This window comes from Ovis aries, chromosome 3, assembly GCF_016772045.2.
Source record: "Ovis aries strain OAR_USU_Benz2616 breed Rambouillet chromosome 3, ARS-UI_Ramb_v3.0, whole genome shotgun sequence".
Taxonomy (NCBI): domain Eukaryota; kingdom Metazoa; phylum Chordata; class Mammalia; order Artiodactyla; family Bovidae; genus Ovis; species Ovis aries.
Window position 1 is genome coordinate 194,599,716 of NC_056056.1, and position 19,034 is coordinate 194,618,749.

The 19,034-nt window shown below is 37.9% G+C and overlaps 1 protein-coding gene and 1 non-coding gene across 8 annotated transcripts in view; both read right to left on the bottom strand.

The window, feature by feature from the left end:
* Positions 1–3,199: 3,199 nt before the first annotated feature.
* The window catches only part of SLCO1C1 (solute carrier organic anion transporter family member 1C1), an 82,882-nt gene continuing 67,047 nt past the window's right edge, over positions 3,200–19,034 (bottom strand). For 4 of the 7 annotated variants that reach the window (XM_060413331.1, XM_060413330.1, XM_060413329.1 and 1 more), the window contains 4 exons: positions 17,500–17,684; positions 14,937–15,001; positions 6,899–7,016; positions 3,200–5,347 (listed from right to left, as the gene is read on the bottom strand). In XM_060413331.1, coding sequence (XP_060269314.1) covers positions 5,125–5,347; positions 6,899–7,016; positions 14,937–15,001; positions 17,500–17,684 — 591 coding nt within the window. In that variant the 3' untranslated portion in view covers positions 3,200–5,124. The remainder of the gene's footprint in view (positions 5,348–6,898; positions 7,017–14,936; positions 15,002–17,499; positions 17,685–19,034) is intronic. The other 3 variants (XM_060413335.1, XM_060413333.1, XM_060413334.1) reach the window with 1 other exon arrangement.
* Positions 10,762–10,833, bottom strand: TRNAC-GCA (transfer RNA cysteine (anticodon GCA)). Its single transcript has one exon. It is a non-coding gene; the product is annotated as a tRNA-Cys (tRNA).

A 19,034-nucleotide genomic window follows, 5' to 3' on the forward strand; every position in this document is an offset into this window, starting at 1 on the left:
ATTAGTTCAATCTAATAGAACACTGACATAATCAGTCAATAAACATTGCCTGCGATAATAACTCAAGAAAGTGGTGTGTGCATACTATTTAAAGATAATGGAAGTCACCATCAAAAAAACCAACAAACCAAACTAGTTAGAAGTAATTCTCTTGAGGAACAGAAGTGAAGGTGGTGTGGAGGACTGCTTACTTCTCATTTTAAATCATTTGATTTTTTTAAACTATGTGCATGATTTAGTATGCTAAAACTTCTCTAATGTCCATGTGCAAAATTGACTTTCAGCAAAGTTCAGTTCAGTTCAGTTGTTCAGTCGTGTCCGACTCTTTGCGACCCCATGAATTGCAGCACACCAGGCCTCCCTGTCCATCACCAACTCCTGGAGTTCACTCTGACTCACATCCATTGAGTCAGTGATGCCATCCAGCCATCTCATTCTCTGTTGTCCCCTTCTCCTCCAGCCCCCAACCCCTCCCAGCATCAGAGTCTTTTCCAATGAGTCAACTCTTCGCATGAGGTGGCCAAAGTACTGGAGTTTCAGCTTTAGCATCATTCCCTTCAAAGAAATCCCAGGACTGATCTCCTTCAGAATGGACTGATTGGATCTCCTTGCAGTCCAAGGGACTCTCAAGAGTCTTCTCCAACACCACAGTTCAAAAGCATCAATTCTTCAGCGCTCAGCCTTCTTCACAGTCCAACTCTCACATCCATACATGACCACAGGAAAAACCATAGCCTTGACGAGACGGACCTTAGTCGGCTAAGTAATGTCTCTGCTTTTGAATATGCTATCTAGGTTGGTCATAACTTTTCTTCCAAGGAGTAAGCATCTTTTAATTTCATGGCTGCAGTCACCATCTGCAGTGATTTTGGAAGTTAGTGGAAGACAACAATTTAGGAGCTGAGAGAGTCAGTTCCTAGGCAGATTGATAAGAAGTCCAGGGTCCCAAAGGAGGATAAAGGGGTCTCGGGCTCTCAAAATGGAGATAGGGGTGTGGAATTCTAAAGATGGAGGAAAGGATAAACATTTTTTTGTCTACATTCTTTGAAAGTGAAAGTGAAATCGCTCAGTCGTGTCTGACTCTTTGCGACCCTGTGGACTGTAGCCCACCAGGCTCCTCCGTCCATGGGATTCTCTAGGCAAGAATATTGGAATGGGTTGCCACTTCCTTCTCAGTTCAGTTCAGTTCAGTCGCTCAGTCATGTCCAACTCTTTGCGACTCCATGAATCGCAGCACACCAGGCCTCCCTGTCCATCACCAACTCCCAGAGTTCACTCAAACTCACATCCATTGAGTCTGTGATGCCATCCAGCCATCTCATCCTCTGTCGTCCCCTTCTCCTCCTGCCCCCAATCCCTCCCAGCATCAGAGTCTTTTCTAATGAGTCAGCTCTTCGCATGAGGTGGCTAAAGTACTGGAGTTTCAGCTTTAGCATCATTCCTTCCAAAGAACACCCAGGGCCAGTTCCTTCTAGTCTTATTCAATTACACAACTCAGTTTAAATTCTGTACTAGGGATTATACAACAACAGTGTATCCTGCTTGAGGACAGTTTCTCCTTCCTGAAAACCTTCTGGCTAATCCTGCTATCTTAAAATGTAAATTATGGAAATAGGTCTAGTTAGATCTTTACAACCTCCAGACATTCTTTTGATTCATTGTAATAACTAATTAAAAGGTATATAACTCCGTTGCTAATACTAGCAAGGGGGGTGTACTCTTTCTGCCTCCTTCTGATGTCTATGTCAGAAGCTTTCTCTATCCCTTTTATACTGTAATAAAACTCTATTGCACAAAAGCTCTGAGCGATCAAGCCTCGTCTCTGGCCCCGGATTGAATTCTTCTCCTCTGGAGGTCAAGAATCCCGGCATCTATTCGTGGTTCAGCAACAACCTTTGGGCTGCAGTCCATGGGGTCACTACAAGTTGGACACGACTGAGCTACTTCACTTTCACTTTTCACTTTCATGCATTGGAGAAGGAAATGGCAACCCACTCCAGTGTTCTTGCCTGGAGAATCCCAGGGACAGGGGAGCCGGTGGGCTGCCGTCTATGGGGTTGCACAGAGTCGGACACAACTGAAGCGACTTAGTAGCAGCAGCAGCAGCAACATAGCTGTTTGAATTTGATCAACCTCAGATTTAATCTTGGCTTTACCATCTATGAGAACACCTTGCCCTTGGAAGAGTCACTAAAACTCTCTAAGCTTCCTCTGAAACTTCATATCAGTACTCACACCTAACACATAAGTTATTTTGACCTTTGAAATTGAGATAATGTGTCTAAAGCATTTAGCACAGGTAAAGAGAGTGCTTAATTAATTAATATTGTTACACTTAAAATTGTTATAACAATTATAGCCAGACATGTTACAGTCAATTTACTCTTTCAGTCTCCTTTTATGTCTACAAATTTACAGTAAGTGAAGATTTCTTAAATTCGCATGGTCACAACATTCTTCCAGCTATTTTTAGGTGTTTTATATTTTTTGCTTTTATTACTTGCTCTAGAGGTATTATAATATAATGGAAGAAGCCAGCATTATTGTGACTGTCTCCACCTTGAGCAAATTATTTAATTCAATTTAATTCACTCCATTTATAAAATTATACTGCTAGAACATTACCTGTCTGAAGGTTAGAGTGAATCAGATGTTCTTTTGAGGTACTGGTGACCTCCAGGGATCACGAATGTATAGTAAATGAATAAAGTGGTGTAATTGTGGGATCCCACACATCTGTCAAGGCCTTACCTCTAATATTTGGCCCTGGGGCTGAGAGAATTTTTTTGATCTTTGAAATGGGGTTTGATTTGTCAAAAAGAAAATAATCATTTATTTTCTGAGCCATAAAAAAATCTCTTTACTTCTGTCAGATGAATTTACTCATCTAAAACATCAAGGTTCCTTTTACTAAATTTACTTTGAGCCTAAATGATACCTTCCTATACCATACAGCTAAATTTAGTATGTATAATTCTACTGTTCAAGTAGTGGGTATGCATAAAACTATGCTTTTTGATGACAGTTGGTGTTTTTATGAAAAAGTCATTATAAGTATCCTTTATGCTAATTTTTATTTTTCAAGTCATTCAAGAGTGCATTGGATAGGATCCTGTTTAGAAATTTACTTGCAAAGAAGTTATTTTTCAGGATATTGCTACAAAGGCTTTGAAAAATAAAGAGGATGTGGGAGACAGGATGAGGAACTTGAATTTTAATTACATCTCTACAAAGAAAACTCTTGACAAGTGTACCTACTCACCCATTCAGTAAATATTTGTTATGGGTAAGACTGATACTGAGACAACAAAAGGGATTTTTGCTCACAAATTAGTGCAGCAGCAGCAGAAGTAGGCCTTCTAGAAACAAAACCAGTCTATGTTCATTTTAAAAAATAGCAAAATAGGAAATAATCTTGTACCACCAATTCAAATAAAAGGGAAAAAATAATATATATTTAAAGAAGTTTTTTCTGTTCTCCATCCCCACATTTTTCATCTCTGGTTTTTTCCATTCATCTTATTCTCAGGACTGGTACATAATGGGGGGAATTTAGAGACTATAAACACTTTTGCCTATACTATATGATCCTTGAACCATGTGAGTAAGGTGACTGCATTTCTCAGCTGGACCTTTTTGTTTAACTTGGTCTCCTAAGAAATGTCTCAAAAAGACATGTTGTTGGAACTGCCCTGTTTGTGTTTTCTGAAGGCTGCTAAGAATTGTGGCATAATTTCAAGACTTTACTTGTGGGGAGGGGCGGATCTACTTAAGTCTGTTTTCCTTGGGAAGGTCAGGTCCCTCCTAGGGTGCAGTTGTGATAGAGGAAGAAAGACGTAACACATAGCAGAGCTGAAGATTAAAGATGGAGGACTGCTGAATCTGATGGCTTTAGTGAGAGCAAGACCAGGAAGCCAGTCAAGAGGAAATGCCTGGCTTGACTTTTTCAGTTGCAGACAGAGAACTATATGGCAGGGTGTACCAGTGGTACCACCCCATCCAGAAACCTTGAGACGGATGCCAGGAAGGGCACCAAAAGGGATCATACCCACCACCACTCAACCCATCACTCTGTGTTCCTATCATAATATGTAAGTTCATTGTAGATTTTCAGAAATTCACTTTCAAATATATATCAGTACCATGTCACAGTCAGAAGTCTGGAGTTACTTATATACTTTAAAATGTGGGCAGTATTAACAATATTTTTTACTCCATTAAATTCATAGAAGGACAAGAAAGCATATCAATTTTATTACTTCACAACTACGGTCACTTAAAAAAAATCTTACACAAAAAGTAGAAATAATGAACAGCAGAAGAGTTAGTAATTCAAAATCCAAATCCTCCAAGATCATTTGCAATGATAGAGCAAATAGATACTATATAGATTGATATAGTAATCTATATCAGTTACTGTATTTCAAAAGAAAGGAGCTTAGAAAGAAATCTTCCTCCACATGTTCTTACTCTATCCAAACACCATCATCAAGTTGATATTTGAAGGATGATGTTTCTTAGGTAGGTGGTGCTAGTAGTAAAGAATCTGTCTGCCAAAGCAGGAGACAATAGAGACACAGGTTCAGTCCCTGGGTCAGGAAGATCCCCTGGAGTAGGAAATGATGGCAACCTACTCTAGAGTTCTTATCTGGAAAATTCCATGGACCAGAGGAGCCTGGCAGGCTACAGTCTGTGGGGTTGCAGAGAGTCAGACACAAGTGAGTGACTGAACACACACACAAGATGTTTAATTTTTTTTTCTTAAGTATTCTCTTATCCTAGGCAAGTATGTCAGTTTGGAAATTACATACAGCCATTAAATTATATTGACAATTGTTCTACTAGAAGTATAGCTAATTTATCAATGGGCACAGGCAAAATTCAGCAGAATGAGTAAATAATATAAGGAATTTGTTTATAAATTAAAATATTTAAGATTAACTTTACCATCTACACCTTCTACAACATGACTAATTATATTTGTTATCAGGTACAGTATCAAAAACAAAGTAGACAGCTTTTTGAAAGGAGAAAGAATTCTCACATTTAAAACCCTTCTGATTAAAATTGGTATGCAGAATTTCCAGAAATCAGAAAACATGGCTTCAAGTCACCACCATTTTTCTAAAGTTGTGTTTCCTTGCCCGGCCAATAGTTGGGTTGTAGCAAATGATCATTTGTGGTACAATTCTCCTTCCTGATTCTTGTTGACACCATTGTTCTTTCTCTCTTGGTTCTGAAACTTCTGTGTTTTGAAACATAATTTTTCTTTAAAGTGAAAAGCACTGCAGTACTTAGGAAAATGGACATTATGCCAAGCATCATGGTTAGTCCCAGGTATATATGTCTAGAAGAAGACAGAATCTCAGTCTTAATTATTGTAGCTATCCAATTTTAAATAAAATATAATAATATCCAAAAATATCAATATCAGTGAAATCAATCAGTATCAGTGAAATCAGTCAATATCAATAAAACTATCATGAGGATGGTTTTCTTTAAGAATGCCGATTCAGTGGCTATAAAAGGCCTTTCTGTGAACATCTGACGGACTATTGAAGGCAGTAAGCTAATATAAAGCAAATTTTTAGTAGCACCATCATTTTCAGCTACTGCTAATTATATAATCCTTTCCATCCTCTCTGTAACTTATTTCCTTAGACCAGGTGACTATAGACCTGTTTGCTTAGAACAGTCCCAGCATAAGCTAGCATAAGCTAGTGTTGTTCCAGGGTAATCTGCCTCCTTTCCTTGTCAAAAATATCCAGATTTGAATGATAAATTATATGGTTATCCTCCCCTTGAAACCTGGCCAAATTCACTCCTACAGGAAAACTGCAAGAAGTAACATTAAGGGGGAATTGGAGATCTCAGTACACTAGAGTGACCTAAGCAAACCAGAGGTTTACATCAGTGTCTTCCACGAGAAGCCTTTAGCTCTATTAGATCATGAGACATGAAGGTCTGAAAGCACAGGTTGAATTATTCATGCTGGTCGCCTTGTATGTACACTCATAGTCTCTGAGTTACACTGTATTTACAGTAAAATATAGCCCGAGTAAATGTGAATAAACTGCCAGTTTTCCTCATAGATCAGGTCCCTTTCAAAGACCAACATAAATTTCTCACATATCATCAAAGCCTATCACGTGAAGCAAATTTATTTGAGATGGTCAGCTCAATTCACATCCAACTTCCAACTTACAGGGTTTAGCACCAAGTTTATTTTTCTAGAGAATACTCAGAATGTAAATTGAAAAAAAAAAAAGTCCTTCTTGTTTTTAAGCCATTGAAGCATTGCTTTAAGCAATAAGGGGACTAAATGTTTGCTGAATTGCACTGAATGATACCATAGTGAAAAATCCATGCCCTCAACCCTGTACACACATAGAGAAAACCTTTTACTTTTATGCATTTCAAGTACTGGAATAATTGAACATCAGTTTGGCAATAAAAGCCGGACAGATTTAGAGCCAAATCCAAATCTTGCCCAGGGGGATTATAGCTGACGTAAATGGGACAGTTTGGCTCAGTTTGGGGGGGTGGTGGTGCAGAAAAGAATTAAACCCCAAATGTGACCTAAATCTAAATGCTTCTGAGTTTCAAGGAATTAACTGAGTTGTGTGCATAAACTTTGAAAATCCTACTCTATTCTGAAATCTTCTGTCTTATCTTTTTTAAATGATGGGAGTCAAGATTAAGAATGAAGGAAAACAAAAGATCTAGCCAAATGGTCAGATAATAATAGAATTATTCTATCAAACAGAACAAACCTCTGGATTAGATTCTCCTTTTCTTTACAAATGATGAAACTACGTGAGGATTATTCATGCCAGTTGCCTCTTGCAAACCTGGCATGTGGTAGCAATGAGATTTAGGAAAGAGTTTGATACGATACCTGAAAGCATTTGAATCATACAATCTACAGGATCCTTTACTTCCACATCTTTTAAATCCCCACTTGAGGCATGAAGTATCAATCAGAACTCCAAAATATATGGGAGATGGGATTCCTGCTGTGAGAAAAACAAATAAGTGCCATTAAAAATATATGCATATCTTTTTGGTTAGCCTACAAAGAATGACTCACAGAAACCACATTCTGTCCCAAATGCACTTCTTTGGAAATAGTCCATCCTAAAGGAGATCAGTCCTGGGTGTTCATTGGAAGGAATGATGCTGAAGCTGAAACTCCAAACTTTGGCCACCTCATGCAAATAGTTGACTTATTGGAAAAAACCCTAATGCTGGGAGGGATTGAGGGCAGGAGGAGAAGGGGATGACAGAGGAGGAGATGGCTTGATGGCATCACCGACTCGATGGACATGAGTTTGAGTGAACTCTGGGAGTTGGTGATGGACAAGGAGCCCTGGCGTGCTGTGATTTATGGGGTCACAAAGAGTCGGACACGACTGCGTGATGGAACTGAATTGAACTGAACTGAACAAAGAATGACTCTCAGAAACCACATTCTGTCCCAAATTCACTTCTTTGGAAATAGCAGGGCCTCTCCAGGAGACCAGAATATGCCACTGGTATAAAGATTATTTTGAGCTGATAATTTTGAGAAGCAGAAGTCAGAGAAGAAGCTCGGAAGACAGAGCATAAGTTTCCCTTTTGTAAGGAAAATGTACATTTACAAAGGAAATGATTTGCAAGAGTTTCTCAACTGTTTGTAAAGGCTTCCTTGGAGGCTCAGTGGTAAAGAATCCGTCTGCTAATGCGGGAGACGGAGGTTTGATCCCTGGGTTGGGAAGATCCCCTGGAGAAGGGAATAGTAACCAACTCTAGTATTCTTGTCTGAGAAATCCCATGGATAGAAGAGCCTGGTAGAGGTCACAAAAGAGTCAGACCTGACTCAGCAACTAAGTAACAACTCCCTCTTTGTACCACAAGAATTCCAGATTCAAAAAAGAACTAACTGCATAAACTTTTATTTTGCATAGAGTCCCATAAACACAATCACTAAAAGCTATATGGTAAAGCGTATATTGATGAAGTAAAGCTATATAGTAAAGCTTATATTGATAAAGTTGAATGGTTAATTTGGATTATTTGACATCATAAATAAAAATTCTTTTTATATACATTCTCCAACTAAACAGATTGTCACCTAAAAACATTTAGGTGATAACTATTAATAACTTTACATTGCTCTTAATAACATGAAGACATTCCTCAGTAGTCAAATACTTGTCATCTTCTGTATGTTTTAAAATTTTCATAAAGGCAAAATTTCAAACCTTCACAAAATTATGGAGAGTATGATATAGTGCAACTTTATGTACCATCACTAACTTTAGCAATTATTAAAATTTTGTTATTTCTGTGTCATATTTCTCCAGTCCCTCAATCTATTGTCCATCCAGAAACTTTCTAAAAGTAACATTTTAAGAGCTATCTCAGATACTAAGTAATTCTCCTTGCATGTATTTCAGAACACATCTCTGACTGACGGGATTTTTCAAACATATCACTATGGGAACTTCCTTGGTGGTCTCTTGGTTAAGACTCTGCACTTCCAATGCAGGGCATGTGGGTTTGATCTCCGGTTGGGGAATTAAGACCCCACATCCTGTGTAGCTTGGCCAAAAATTAAAATATATATATATATATATAAATATAATAAACATAAAATAAAAACCCCATAATTAAAAAAATCACTATGCCATTTAACACATAACACATATTAAAATAATTTTTTAATCCTATTGAACTCATATTCAAACTTTTCTAAATGTCTTCAACTTTCAAACTTTTCTAAATGTCTTTAGAACTGGTTCATTCTAACCAGATTCAAACCAAGGTAGACACATTAAATTTACCTAAATGGCTTTTTATGTCAGCTTCTTTCCCAACATATTTTTTTTTATAGTAATGACTTTTGAAGAAAGACATATGTCCTGTAGAATGTGCCACAGTCTGGATTTGAATGATTGTTTCATAAGATCATTTGGTTTGTTCCCCTATCCTTCATTTTCCCGATAATTTGGTAGGCCAGTATTGACTCAGGCAGGAACAAGACATAGGTGATTTGTGTTCAGACAGGAGACACTTCCCACTTACTTGCCACTCTCAGTAATGTTAAAATGAAACTGAGGTTCACGCTATGCCCTCCATTATTAAAATTTTCATTCATTTTCACTTATAGCTTTTAGCAAATATTGATGTTTGCAAACAGATTTCTCAAAATTACATTATCTCTTGTGTAAATAATTTAAGATTTCTCTATAAAAGAACTTATCTTCATCATTGTTTACTTGGTTACTTTGAAATACAATTAGTAGAAGAAAGGCAGGGTAAATGTTCAATTCTTTCCTGTTTTAAGAATAATGAGTTAGTGTCCTAGTATTCTTCAAAGTTACTTAGGTATCGTTACAAATTTATATCTTTTTTTAATATTCAATGTATTTTGAGACACTGGAGCTATTATAATGATTATTATATATTAATATAATAGTATTTTTATTTATTATTTTGAAATTATCTCACCTTGGACCAAGGTCCTCAGATTGTTCCTGTGTCCTTTGGATATATCCCTTTGATAGCTTGCTCACTTTCTTGCACCAAAAGTTGTCCCACAATCATGTTATGTATTTTCTAACCTAGACCAGTTTTCCAAGGTCCTATGGTTTATTTATTGCGGAATGATATTTAGATACCATGGATTCATTGCTATGGGTGCTCATTTCTCCTGGGTTAAATAGATGCTAGATTTTTCAGGAGACACAGTGATAAAATACACATTATTTTAAAATAAAACTGTATGAGTTCATATTGACATTTTAAGTTTAAATTAATGAATTTTACTTACAATATTTTATGCTTTTATCACTTTTCTATTATGCTGAAAATATTGATTCCTAATGATATTAACATAACATTTGCTTTATCTTAAAATGTATAATAGTTTTAACATAACAATGCTAAAGTTACTATTAAAAACAATGCTATAAAATGTACTGAAGCAGTGGGGATTTCATAGTAATTCTGTTTTTCATGTAGGTTAATGTTTTTTCTATATGGTGTGTCACCCTGTAATATACAGTTAGTTTTGATTTGTTTTAAGAATTTTTTTGATTCTTTTAATTATTTAAAATGATATAAAATTTTTGTATTCTTTCAAACTAAAAATTATATGGCAGCTATATTTACAAAGTCTCATTTCCATCCTGTTCTCTCCCCCTGTTTTTTTCTTTCTTCCCTAACAGGCAACTTTAGAAAAAATCATTATTCATTTTTAGTTTATGCTTCCATTGTTTCTTGTTAACAAGAGCAAATATCAATACCTGTGTATGTGTACAATATTTTCACCTTTCTATACTTACACCAAATGCATCATACTGTATACAATTTTCTACATTTTTCTTTCTTAAACTTAGTTGCATATCCTGGAGATCATTTGATATGAATTGTATCCTTCCATAATTTATAAGTTGAAGCCTTAACTCCCAATGTGATTGCATGTGGAAGCAAAATAATTAAGGAGATAAGGCTAAATGAGTTTGTAAGAGTGAAGCCCTAATCTGATAGGGAGGCTGCCATTAAAAAAATTATATAGTTTCTGTACAAAGTTGTGCTAGTTTCTGCTGTATAGCAAAATGAATCAGCTGTATGTATACATGAAAGTGAAAGTGACGTCGCTCAGTCATGTCCGACTCTTTGTGACCCCGTGGACTGTAGCCCACCAGGCTCCTCTGTCCATGGGGTTTTCCAGGCAAGAGTATTGGAGTGGGTTGCCATTTCTTTCTCCAAGGGATCTTCCCAACCCAGGAATCGAACCTGGGTCTCCTGCATTGCAGGCAGATGCTTTACCCTCTGAGCCACCAGGGAAGCCCTGCTGCTGCTGCTAAGTCGCTTCAGTCGCGTCCGACTCTGTGCCACCCCGTAGACGGCAGCCCACCAGGCTCCCCCGTCGCTGGGATTCTCCAGGCAAGAACACTGGAGTGGGGTGCCATTTCCTTCTCCATTGCATGAAAGTGAAACTGAAGTTGCTCAGTCATGTCCGACTCTTAGTGACCCCATGGACTGCAGCCCACCAGGCTCCTCCGTCCATGGGATTTTCCAGGCAATCCCCTCTTTTTTGGATTTTCTTCCCATTTAGGTAACCACAGAGCACTGAGTAGAGTGTTATACAGTAAGTTCTGTGCTATACAGAATATACAGTATATCTGTATATATATCTGCTATACAGTATATCTGTGCTATACAGTAAGTTCTCACTGAAAGTGAAAGTCATTCAGTCATGTCCTACTCTTTATGACCCCATGGACTGTAGTCCATGGAATTCTCCAGGCTGGAATACTGAAGTGGACAGCTGTTCTCTTCTCCAGGGTATTTTCCCAACCCAGAGATCAAACTCAGGTCTCCCGCATTGCAGGAGGATTCTTTACCAGCTGAGCCACAAGAGAAGCCCAAGGATACTGGAGTAGGTAGCTTATCCCTTCTGCAGTGCATCTTCCCAACCCAGGAACTGAACTGAGGTCTCCTGCATTGCAGGCAGTCATTACCAACTGAACTATCACGGAAGCCCTCAGGTTCTCGTTAGTTATCTATTTTCTACATTCATGTGTGCTAAGTCCTTCAATCATGTCTGACTTTTTGCAACCCTATGGCCTGTAGCCTGCCAGGATCCCTTGTCCATGGGATTCTTCAGGCAAGAACACCGGAGTGGGTTGCCATGCCCTCCTTCAGGGGATCTCTCCAACCCAGTAATCGAACCTGTGTCTCTTATGTCTCCTGCATTGGCAGACAGGTTCTTTACCACTAGCACCATCTGGGAAGCCCATTTTATGCATTGTAGTGTATATATTGTCCCTATAAGAAGAGGAAGAGGCACCAAAGACTGCTCTCTTTGCTCAGAGAAAAGGTTGTGTGAATGCACCGTGAGAAGGTAGCCATCTATGCATCAGGAAGAGAGGTCTCACCAGACACCAGTCTGTTGGCACATTGATCTTGGACATGGCAGCCTTCAGAACTATGAGGCAGTAACTTCCTACTGTTTAGGCCCCTCAGTCCATGGTGTATTGTTATGACAGCCTGTACTGACTAATAAACTTGGTAACATTAGAGATTTTTCCCCATTTGTCCATACAGCTGTAAAGTATTCCCTTATGTGGGTTTGCTATAGTTTATTTAACCAGTCTCATATTGATGTACATTTAGACTGCTTGTAGCCTTTTACTATTATAAATAATGCCACAATGATTGGACCCCCGTAAGATTACAGTTCAAAATTCGTGAGCTCATTTTTTGGTATCAATTGCTAGAAGTAGGGGAGAAGGCAATGGCACCCCACTCCAGTACTCTTGCCTGGAAAATCCCATGGATGGAGGAGCCTGGTAGGCTGCAGTCCATGGAGTCGCGAAGAGCTGGACATGACTGAGCAACTTCAGTTTCACTTTTCACCTTCTCATTGGAGAAGGAAATGGCAACCCACTCCAGTATTCTTGCCTGGAGAATCCCAGGGACAGAGGAGCCTAGTGGGCTGCCATCTATGGGGTCGCACAGAGTTGGACACGACTGAAGCGACTTAGCAGCAGCAGCAGGTAGAATTAGGATTGCTAGGTCAAAAGATAAATCTAGATGCAATTTTTTTAGTTATGGCCAAATGTCCTCCTCCAGCAAAGGTATAATTTTCACAATAGCATTGTATAAGTATATCGATTTTCTGCTTGTTTTATAATACATTACAAACAACATTTGGTAATTTTCCTGTCTGTTAAGTAAGAATCAGTATCTTAGCATAGCTTTAGTTTGTACTCTTCTTCTTATGAGGGGCCTTGACCATCTTTTTATATATTAAGACATATCCATTTATTTTTCCGTGAAATGGTTGTCTATATCTTTTACCCACTTTTGGGCTTCCCTCATAGTTCAGTCAATAAAGAATCTGCCTGCAATATGAGACCCAGGTTCAATTCCTGGATTGGGAAGATCCCCTGGAGAAGGAAATGGCAACCCACTCCAGTATTCTTGCCTGGAGAATCCCATGGGCAGAGGAGCCTGCAGGCTATAGCCCATGGGGTTGCAAGAGTCGGACACGACTTAGCGACTAAACCGCTGCTGCCACTTTTCTCTTAGAGCTTTGATATTTTTGTTTTCAGTACCTAGGCATTCTCCATATAAGAAGATGTTAGCCACTCATCTGTTATATAGATTGAAAAAAAAATACTATATGTAGTTTTCCATTTACTTTGTGATATTTTTTCATTTTTAATTATATTTTTATTTTTTGAAGGTTACTTTTCATTTACAGTATTTACAAAGTATTGGCTATATTTCCCGTGCTATGCAATAGACCATTGAGCCTATCCTGTACCCAGTAGTTTGTATCTCATTCCCTCACTCCAATATTGGCCCCCACCACTGGTAACCATTAATTCTGTATATCTGTGAGACTGCCTTTTGGTGGGTTATATTAACTAGTTTGCTGTATTTTTTAGGTTCTATATATAAATGCCATATGGGGCTTCCCAGGTGGCTCGGTGGTACAGAATCTGCCTGCCAGTGCACGAACGCAGGAGACATGGGTTTGATCCTTGAGTTGGGAAGATCCCCTGGAGGAGGGCAGGGCAATCCACTCCAGTATTCTTGCTGGAGAAACCCATGGGCAGAGGAGTCTGGAGAGCTACAGTCCATTGGGTCACTAAGGAGTCAGATATGATATAGCAACTAAATAACAGCAATAAATGATATCATATAAGATTAAATGTATTTTCATTTTTATGGGGTCAACTTTATGAATTATTTCTTTTGCTTAAGATATGTTTCACAGTGTGGTTACATCTATGTTCCCAAAAGGAGGTGGATAGACTAATTACAGCCTGGGATGTACTTCAGACTCAATAACCTTTTTTCTAGATAATCTCTGTTTTAATATTGTAGAATTTGAGCCAACTATGATGGCATAGACCTCCATTTTTATTGTTTTCCAAGGATTATATGGTATCTTTGCATATATCCCTTTTTATATCAGATATCCTTTTATATCCTTTTTGTATCCCAAGTTACATAAACCCATTTATTTAAAACTCTGAATTTTTATTTTTCTCCCAAGTAGCTCTTCTCTGTCAAATTGCTGTGCTGTGCTCAGTCGCTCAGTCATCTCCGACTCTTTGCAATCCATGGAATGTAGCCCACCAGGCTCTTCTGTCCATGGGGATTCTCCAGGCAGGAATACTGGAGTGGGTTGCCATGCCCTCCTCCAGGGGATCTTCCCAACCCAGGGATCAAACCCAGGTCTCCCTCATTGCAGGTGAATTCTTTACTGTATGAGCCACCAGGGAAGCCCAGAGGAATGTAAAATGGTGTCCCTTTCTTCTTTAGAATATAAACTTTTGAAGGACAAAACCTAATTTGACTTATTCACTCTGTTTTCTGTAGGTTTTAACTAATGAATATTGAAAATTCTGATAGTCATAAAAAATCATTCCAATTACATTTAAGAAATTGAATTCCAAGCCATACTGCTTTGACTGTTTGAATGATCTTTCTACCAGCCATATATCCTAGCATTGAAAGTAGCTCAAAAGAATTTCTTCCATTTAATAATTTAAGAAATTACATTTAGAATTCAGATTTTCTTACTGATTCATTTTTTGCTTTCTTCTCAGAGGGCTCTTTTATAATAGCATGGGTTTTTGGAGACTAGATCAGTACTAGAAGAGGCAAGATTGTTATTAAAAATGTCATTACTCTCATAAGATCACTTTATTATGGGTACATCATTGATTCTCAATAAATACTTCTGGAAGAAGGGAAGAGGCTATTCAAGGAAAAGAGGGAGGGAAGAAAGACATAAAGGAGGGAAGAAAATTAAAAAAACATGAATCTACTACTTACAGCATTTAGTTATGTGTCATAATTCTGTAAAAATATTTAGGAGACTATTAAAATATAATGGCTACCATAGTTTAAGCATAGATTATACTTACCAAGAACTCTTACTGCTAAGGTGTAGATACCCAGGGCAAAAGACTTAAGTTGTGGTTTAATGCACCTATAAATAATAAAAGCACTATTACAAAAAAATAGTGCATTAAAGCATATAATAAAGTCAGTTTATTATAAATCAGTCTTTAATGAGGTGGATTAGATTACTTTGAAATTAATTCACATGTCAAAGGATGACTACTAGGTTTCTCTAAAATTAAACTAATCAAAATATTGTATGTATTTTTAATTTCCCACAGCTTATATAATAGAAATGGGTTAGGAAAGATCTACAGAAAATAGGACCAAACATCCACAAATATTTTTTGTGTATTTTGTATATTTAGTTATTATTGTTTTTTTGGCTACTAGATATAGAATCTCAGAATTCAAGTAGCATTTATGGAGAATCCACATATTCTAGCATAGGGAAAGCAAATTACGTAGAAGCCATGTTCCATTATATGCAATGTATTGGGATTTTAGTTAATATTTCGAAAAGATAAATCACTCTTACATGACATATTCAAATGGTGTTAGGTAAAGTAAAATCAAATTTTATCAGTAAAGTAGCAAAGACAGGGAATAATTCTAACAATTTGTAAGATTATGAGGCACAATAAAGGATTAATGACCTATAGCTAGTTTTTGTGGATTCTGGTCTAAAACTATGGGACCCTATTGACTTAAGTTGAATTAAAATCACTGTGACATGCTGAGTGCTTTTGGTAAGTAGTGTGGATCTGAATTTACCAGCCAAGTACAAGATTATCTAAAATAACAAGAGCATCTTGAGAGTTGGACTGTGAAGAAGGCTGAGCACCGAAGAATTGATGCTTTTGAACTGTGGTGTTGGAGATGACTCTTGAGAGTCCCTTGGACTGCAAGGAGATCTAACCAGTCCATTTTGAAGGAGATCAGCCCTGGGATTTCTTTGGAGGGAATGATGCTAAAGCTGAAACTCCAGTACTTTGGCCACCTCATGAGAAGAGTTGACTCATTGGAAAAGACTCTGATGCTGGGAGGGGTTGGGGCAGGAGGAGAAGGGGATGACAGAGGGTGAGATGGCTGGATGGCCTCACCGACTCAATGGACGTGAGTCTGAGTGAACTGCGGGAGTTTGTGATGGACAGGGAGGCCTGGAGTCCTGCGATTCATGGGGTCGCAAAGAGTCGGACACGACTGAGCGACTGAACTGAACTGATATAACTTGAACTGGGACTTTCCTGGTCACTCGGTGGTAAAGAATCTGCCTGTCAATGCAGGAGATACTGGTTTGATCCCTGGCTTGGGAAGATCCGCTGGAGAAGGAAGTGGCAACCCATTCCAATATTCTTGCCTTGGAACTCCCATGGGCAGAGAAGCCTGGTAGGCTATAGTCCATGAGGTGTCCAAGTTGGACACAACATAGTGACATTGTATGCACACATAGCTTGAACTGATGGATTTTAATAGAGATAATCATGAGGATATATAATAACTACTGAGCGTTAACCATGGTAGTAAATTCTTCATGTGCATAATATTTAATCTCTGCTTTAAAATGATAAAAAATTACAACTTTTCTCCTTTAAGCAAACATGTTTCTTTCTAGCATCAAAATAACGTGTGGTTCATTTATGGGCTGGTGGTGAGGAAAACTCTTCCTCTGTTCACCTGTTTATTCATGAGGCCCAGGTGACTACTTGGCACTACGTAAGAAAATGTTGAAGAAACAGGTACCTGCGGAGAATGATCCCGGTCTGAGACTTCTGGTGTAATGCTTTCCCACTAAACCTATGCTTCCATTTGAAAACACCAAGATCTTATGTTCCCATTAAATCCTTTTATGAGGGACCTCCCTGGTGATCTAGGGAAGGGGATGCATGTTTGAGGAACTAAGATCTTGCATGCCTTGTGCCACAGCCCCCAAATTTAATAACTAATAAATAATTTTTTAAAAACCCTTTTATGAAAACAGATTTGTGGATGTTTGGTCCTATTTTATATAAATATTCCTAATCAATTTATATAACATAAGCTGTGGGAAATTAAAAATATATATGCTATTTTGATTAGCTTCATTTAGAAAAAATAATCCTTTGATGTATGAATTAATTTCTGTCACCTAATCCATCTCATAAAAGACTGACTTACAATAAATGGTGACTTTTCATGTTTAACAATTTAATCGAAATTTGTAGTATCTTCAGGTTATTTTGATCAGTTGTATAACAGTAATAATTGCAATACTAATTCAATGGGGAGGAAACTTTTACCACCGAGAATACTTGTTACAAAACTAATATTTTAACATTTGAATTTATGTGTATATTGCATCAATTTGCGAGAGGAGAGCCAATGAAAAAATGTTCAAGCATAAATTATATGACAATAGAAAAAAATTCTATCCAACCACATTTTTGAATAAAAACCTAAAGGGAGAAAAGCATAAAAGTGGAACAAGTTTCCTGAGAGTGCTGTAATGAATCACAATGACTCCACAGAGCAGAGTTGGAGGTCACTGCTGTAGATGGCGATGGTGTGTCTTCTATTAAAATTGGGGCAGGGAGATTCAAGGTTCACCTCAGAAGCAATATGTATCCAGGTATCCCGCCTACAGACAAAGTATAGGATGTGATGACTGCAATTACGAGGAAATACAGAAACATTTTGGCACATCCATTATCTTTTTGACATCTGCCCACCATGCCTGAGGAATTTCCTGATTTTGAGGCTGCAAGTCCCACACAGGTACAATTATTAAATATCTGTAACACAGTAGGGAAAAATCCAATTATTGAGGTAAATAGTATGTAACATTAAAGACATATATTTATTTTAAATGATTTTATAGTATACATTTATAAGACAAGCAGTGGGGAAATTTTTATTTTTCTGTGTTAGACTGTATCAAGCAAAGTAAAATCAAGAGAGAAAACATTTCAGTACCCAAAGAGCAGATGGTCTACAAACTATTGATCCTATGGAACCATCTCTAAGCAAATCTCACCAAATCCAACGCTACCTTACCTTCTTCCCTGCCACATCTAAATCTAAGCCACCATGGTCTCTTTGTGCTTGACCTGTTTCTACTCTTACCTGACTCTGGTCTCTTTTCTGCAATAACCCAATTGAGCCTTTAAAAATGGCAGTCAGATTGCATCACGATTCTCAACTTCCCAATGGCTTCTCATTGGACTTGGATAAAATCCCATGTCCTTAGAGTGGCTTCCATACTCTCCACGATGCATCTCCTCAGTCCCACTCGGATCTCATTGCTCCCTGATCTTCCCCTTCGCCCTCTACTTCACGAGCTCTCAGGCGACCCATGCCAGCCCTCAAACGTGGTGAGTCCAGTTGGGGCTCATGGTCTTCCTGCTTTCTCTGTTAGGGAATTTTTCTAGGGAGTTACATGGTTGGCTCATACACTTCAGGTCTCTGCCCAGATAGTTCATTAGAGAGAGCGTTCAAAACCACCCATTCAAAACAGTACCTCCATCTCTCCACACTGTTGTTCTAACTTGTTTTCCTCACAGCATTTATTACTTTTTATCAGGATATTATATAACCATTTAATTCTAAACTACATATCCCCACTAGAATGTAACTTCTGGCAGAAACTCTTTGCTTTGTTATCATTGTACATGTAGGCTTAAAAATAGGCCCTCAATTTAAGCGCTTAGTAAAAATTTGTTAAATAAATGGGCACAGTTTGAAGATATGAAAGAATATACAGTGATTATGAGAAGGAAAGAAAAACCTTGATAAGTAAAACCCAACTAAATCTTGGATAAAGAGGCAACTTTCATAATCCCTCATCAGTTTATTTCTGTAAGTTTCATGTGTGAATGTGTACATGTAATGAGTTGTCTTTTTTTATTACAAAAGACTTTGTGGATTTTTAGTTAAAAATGAAATAAAAGTGGCATTTCCTTTTTGAAGAGGAATAGCAACATAGGATTTTTTATTTTGTTTTGAGTGTCTGGTAAGAAGCTTTTGAATCTTGACTTTGCCTCTCTCCGGATACATACATTTAGGCAGATCCCTCGTATCTTAATGCTTCAGTTCTCACGTGAGCAAAACAAGTAAAATAATACCCAATCACTTGAGTATTAAGA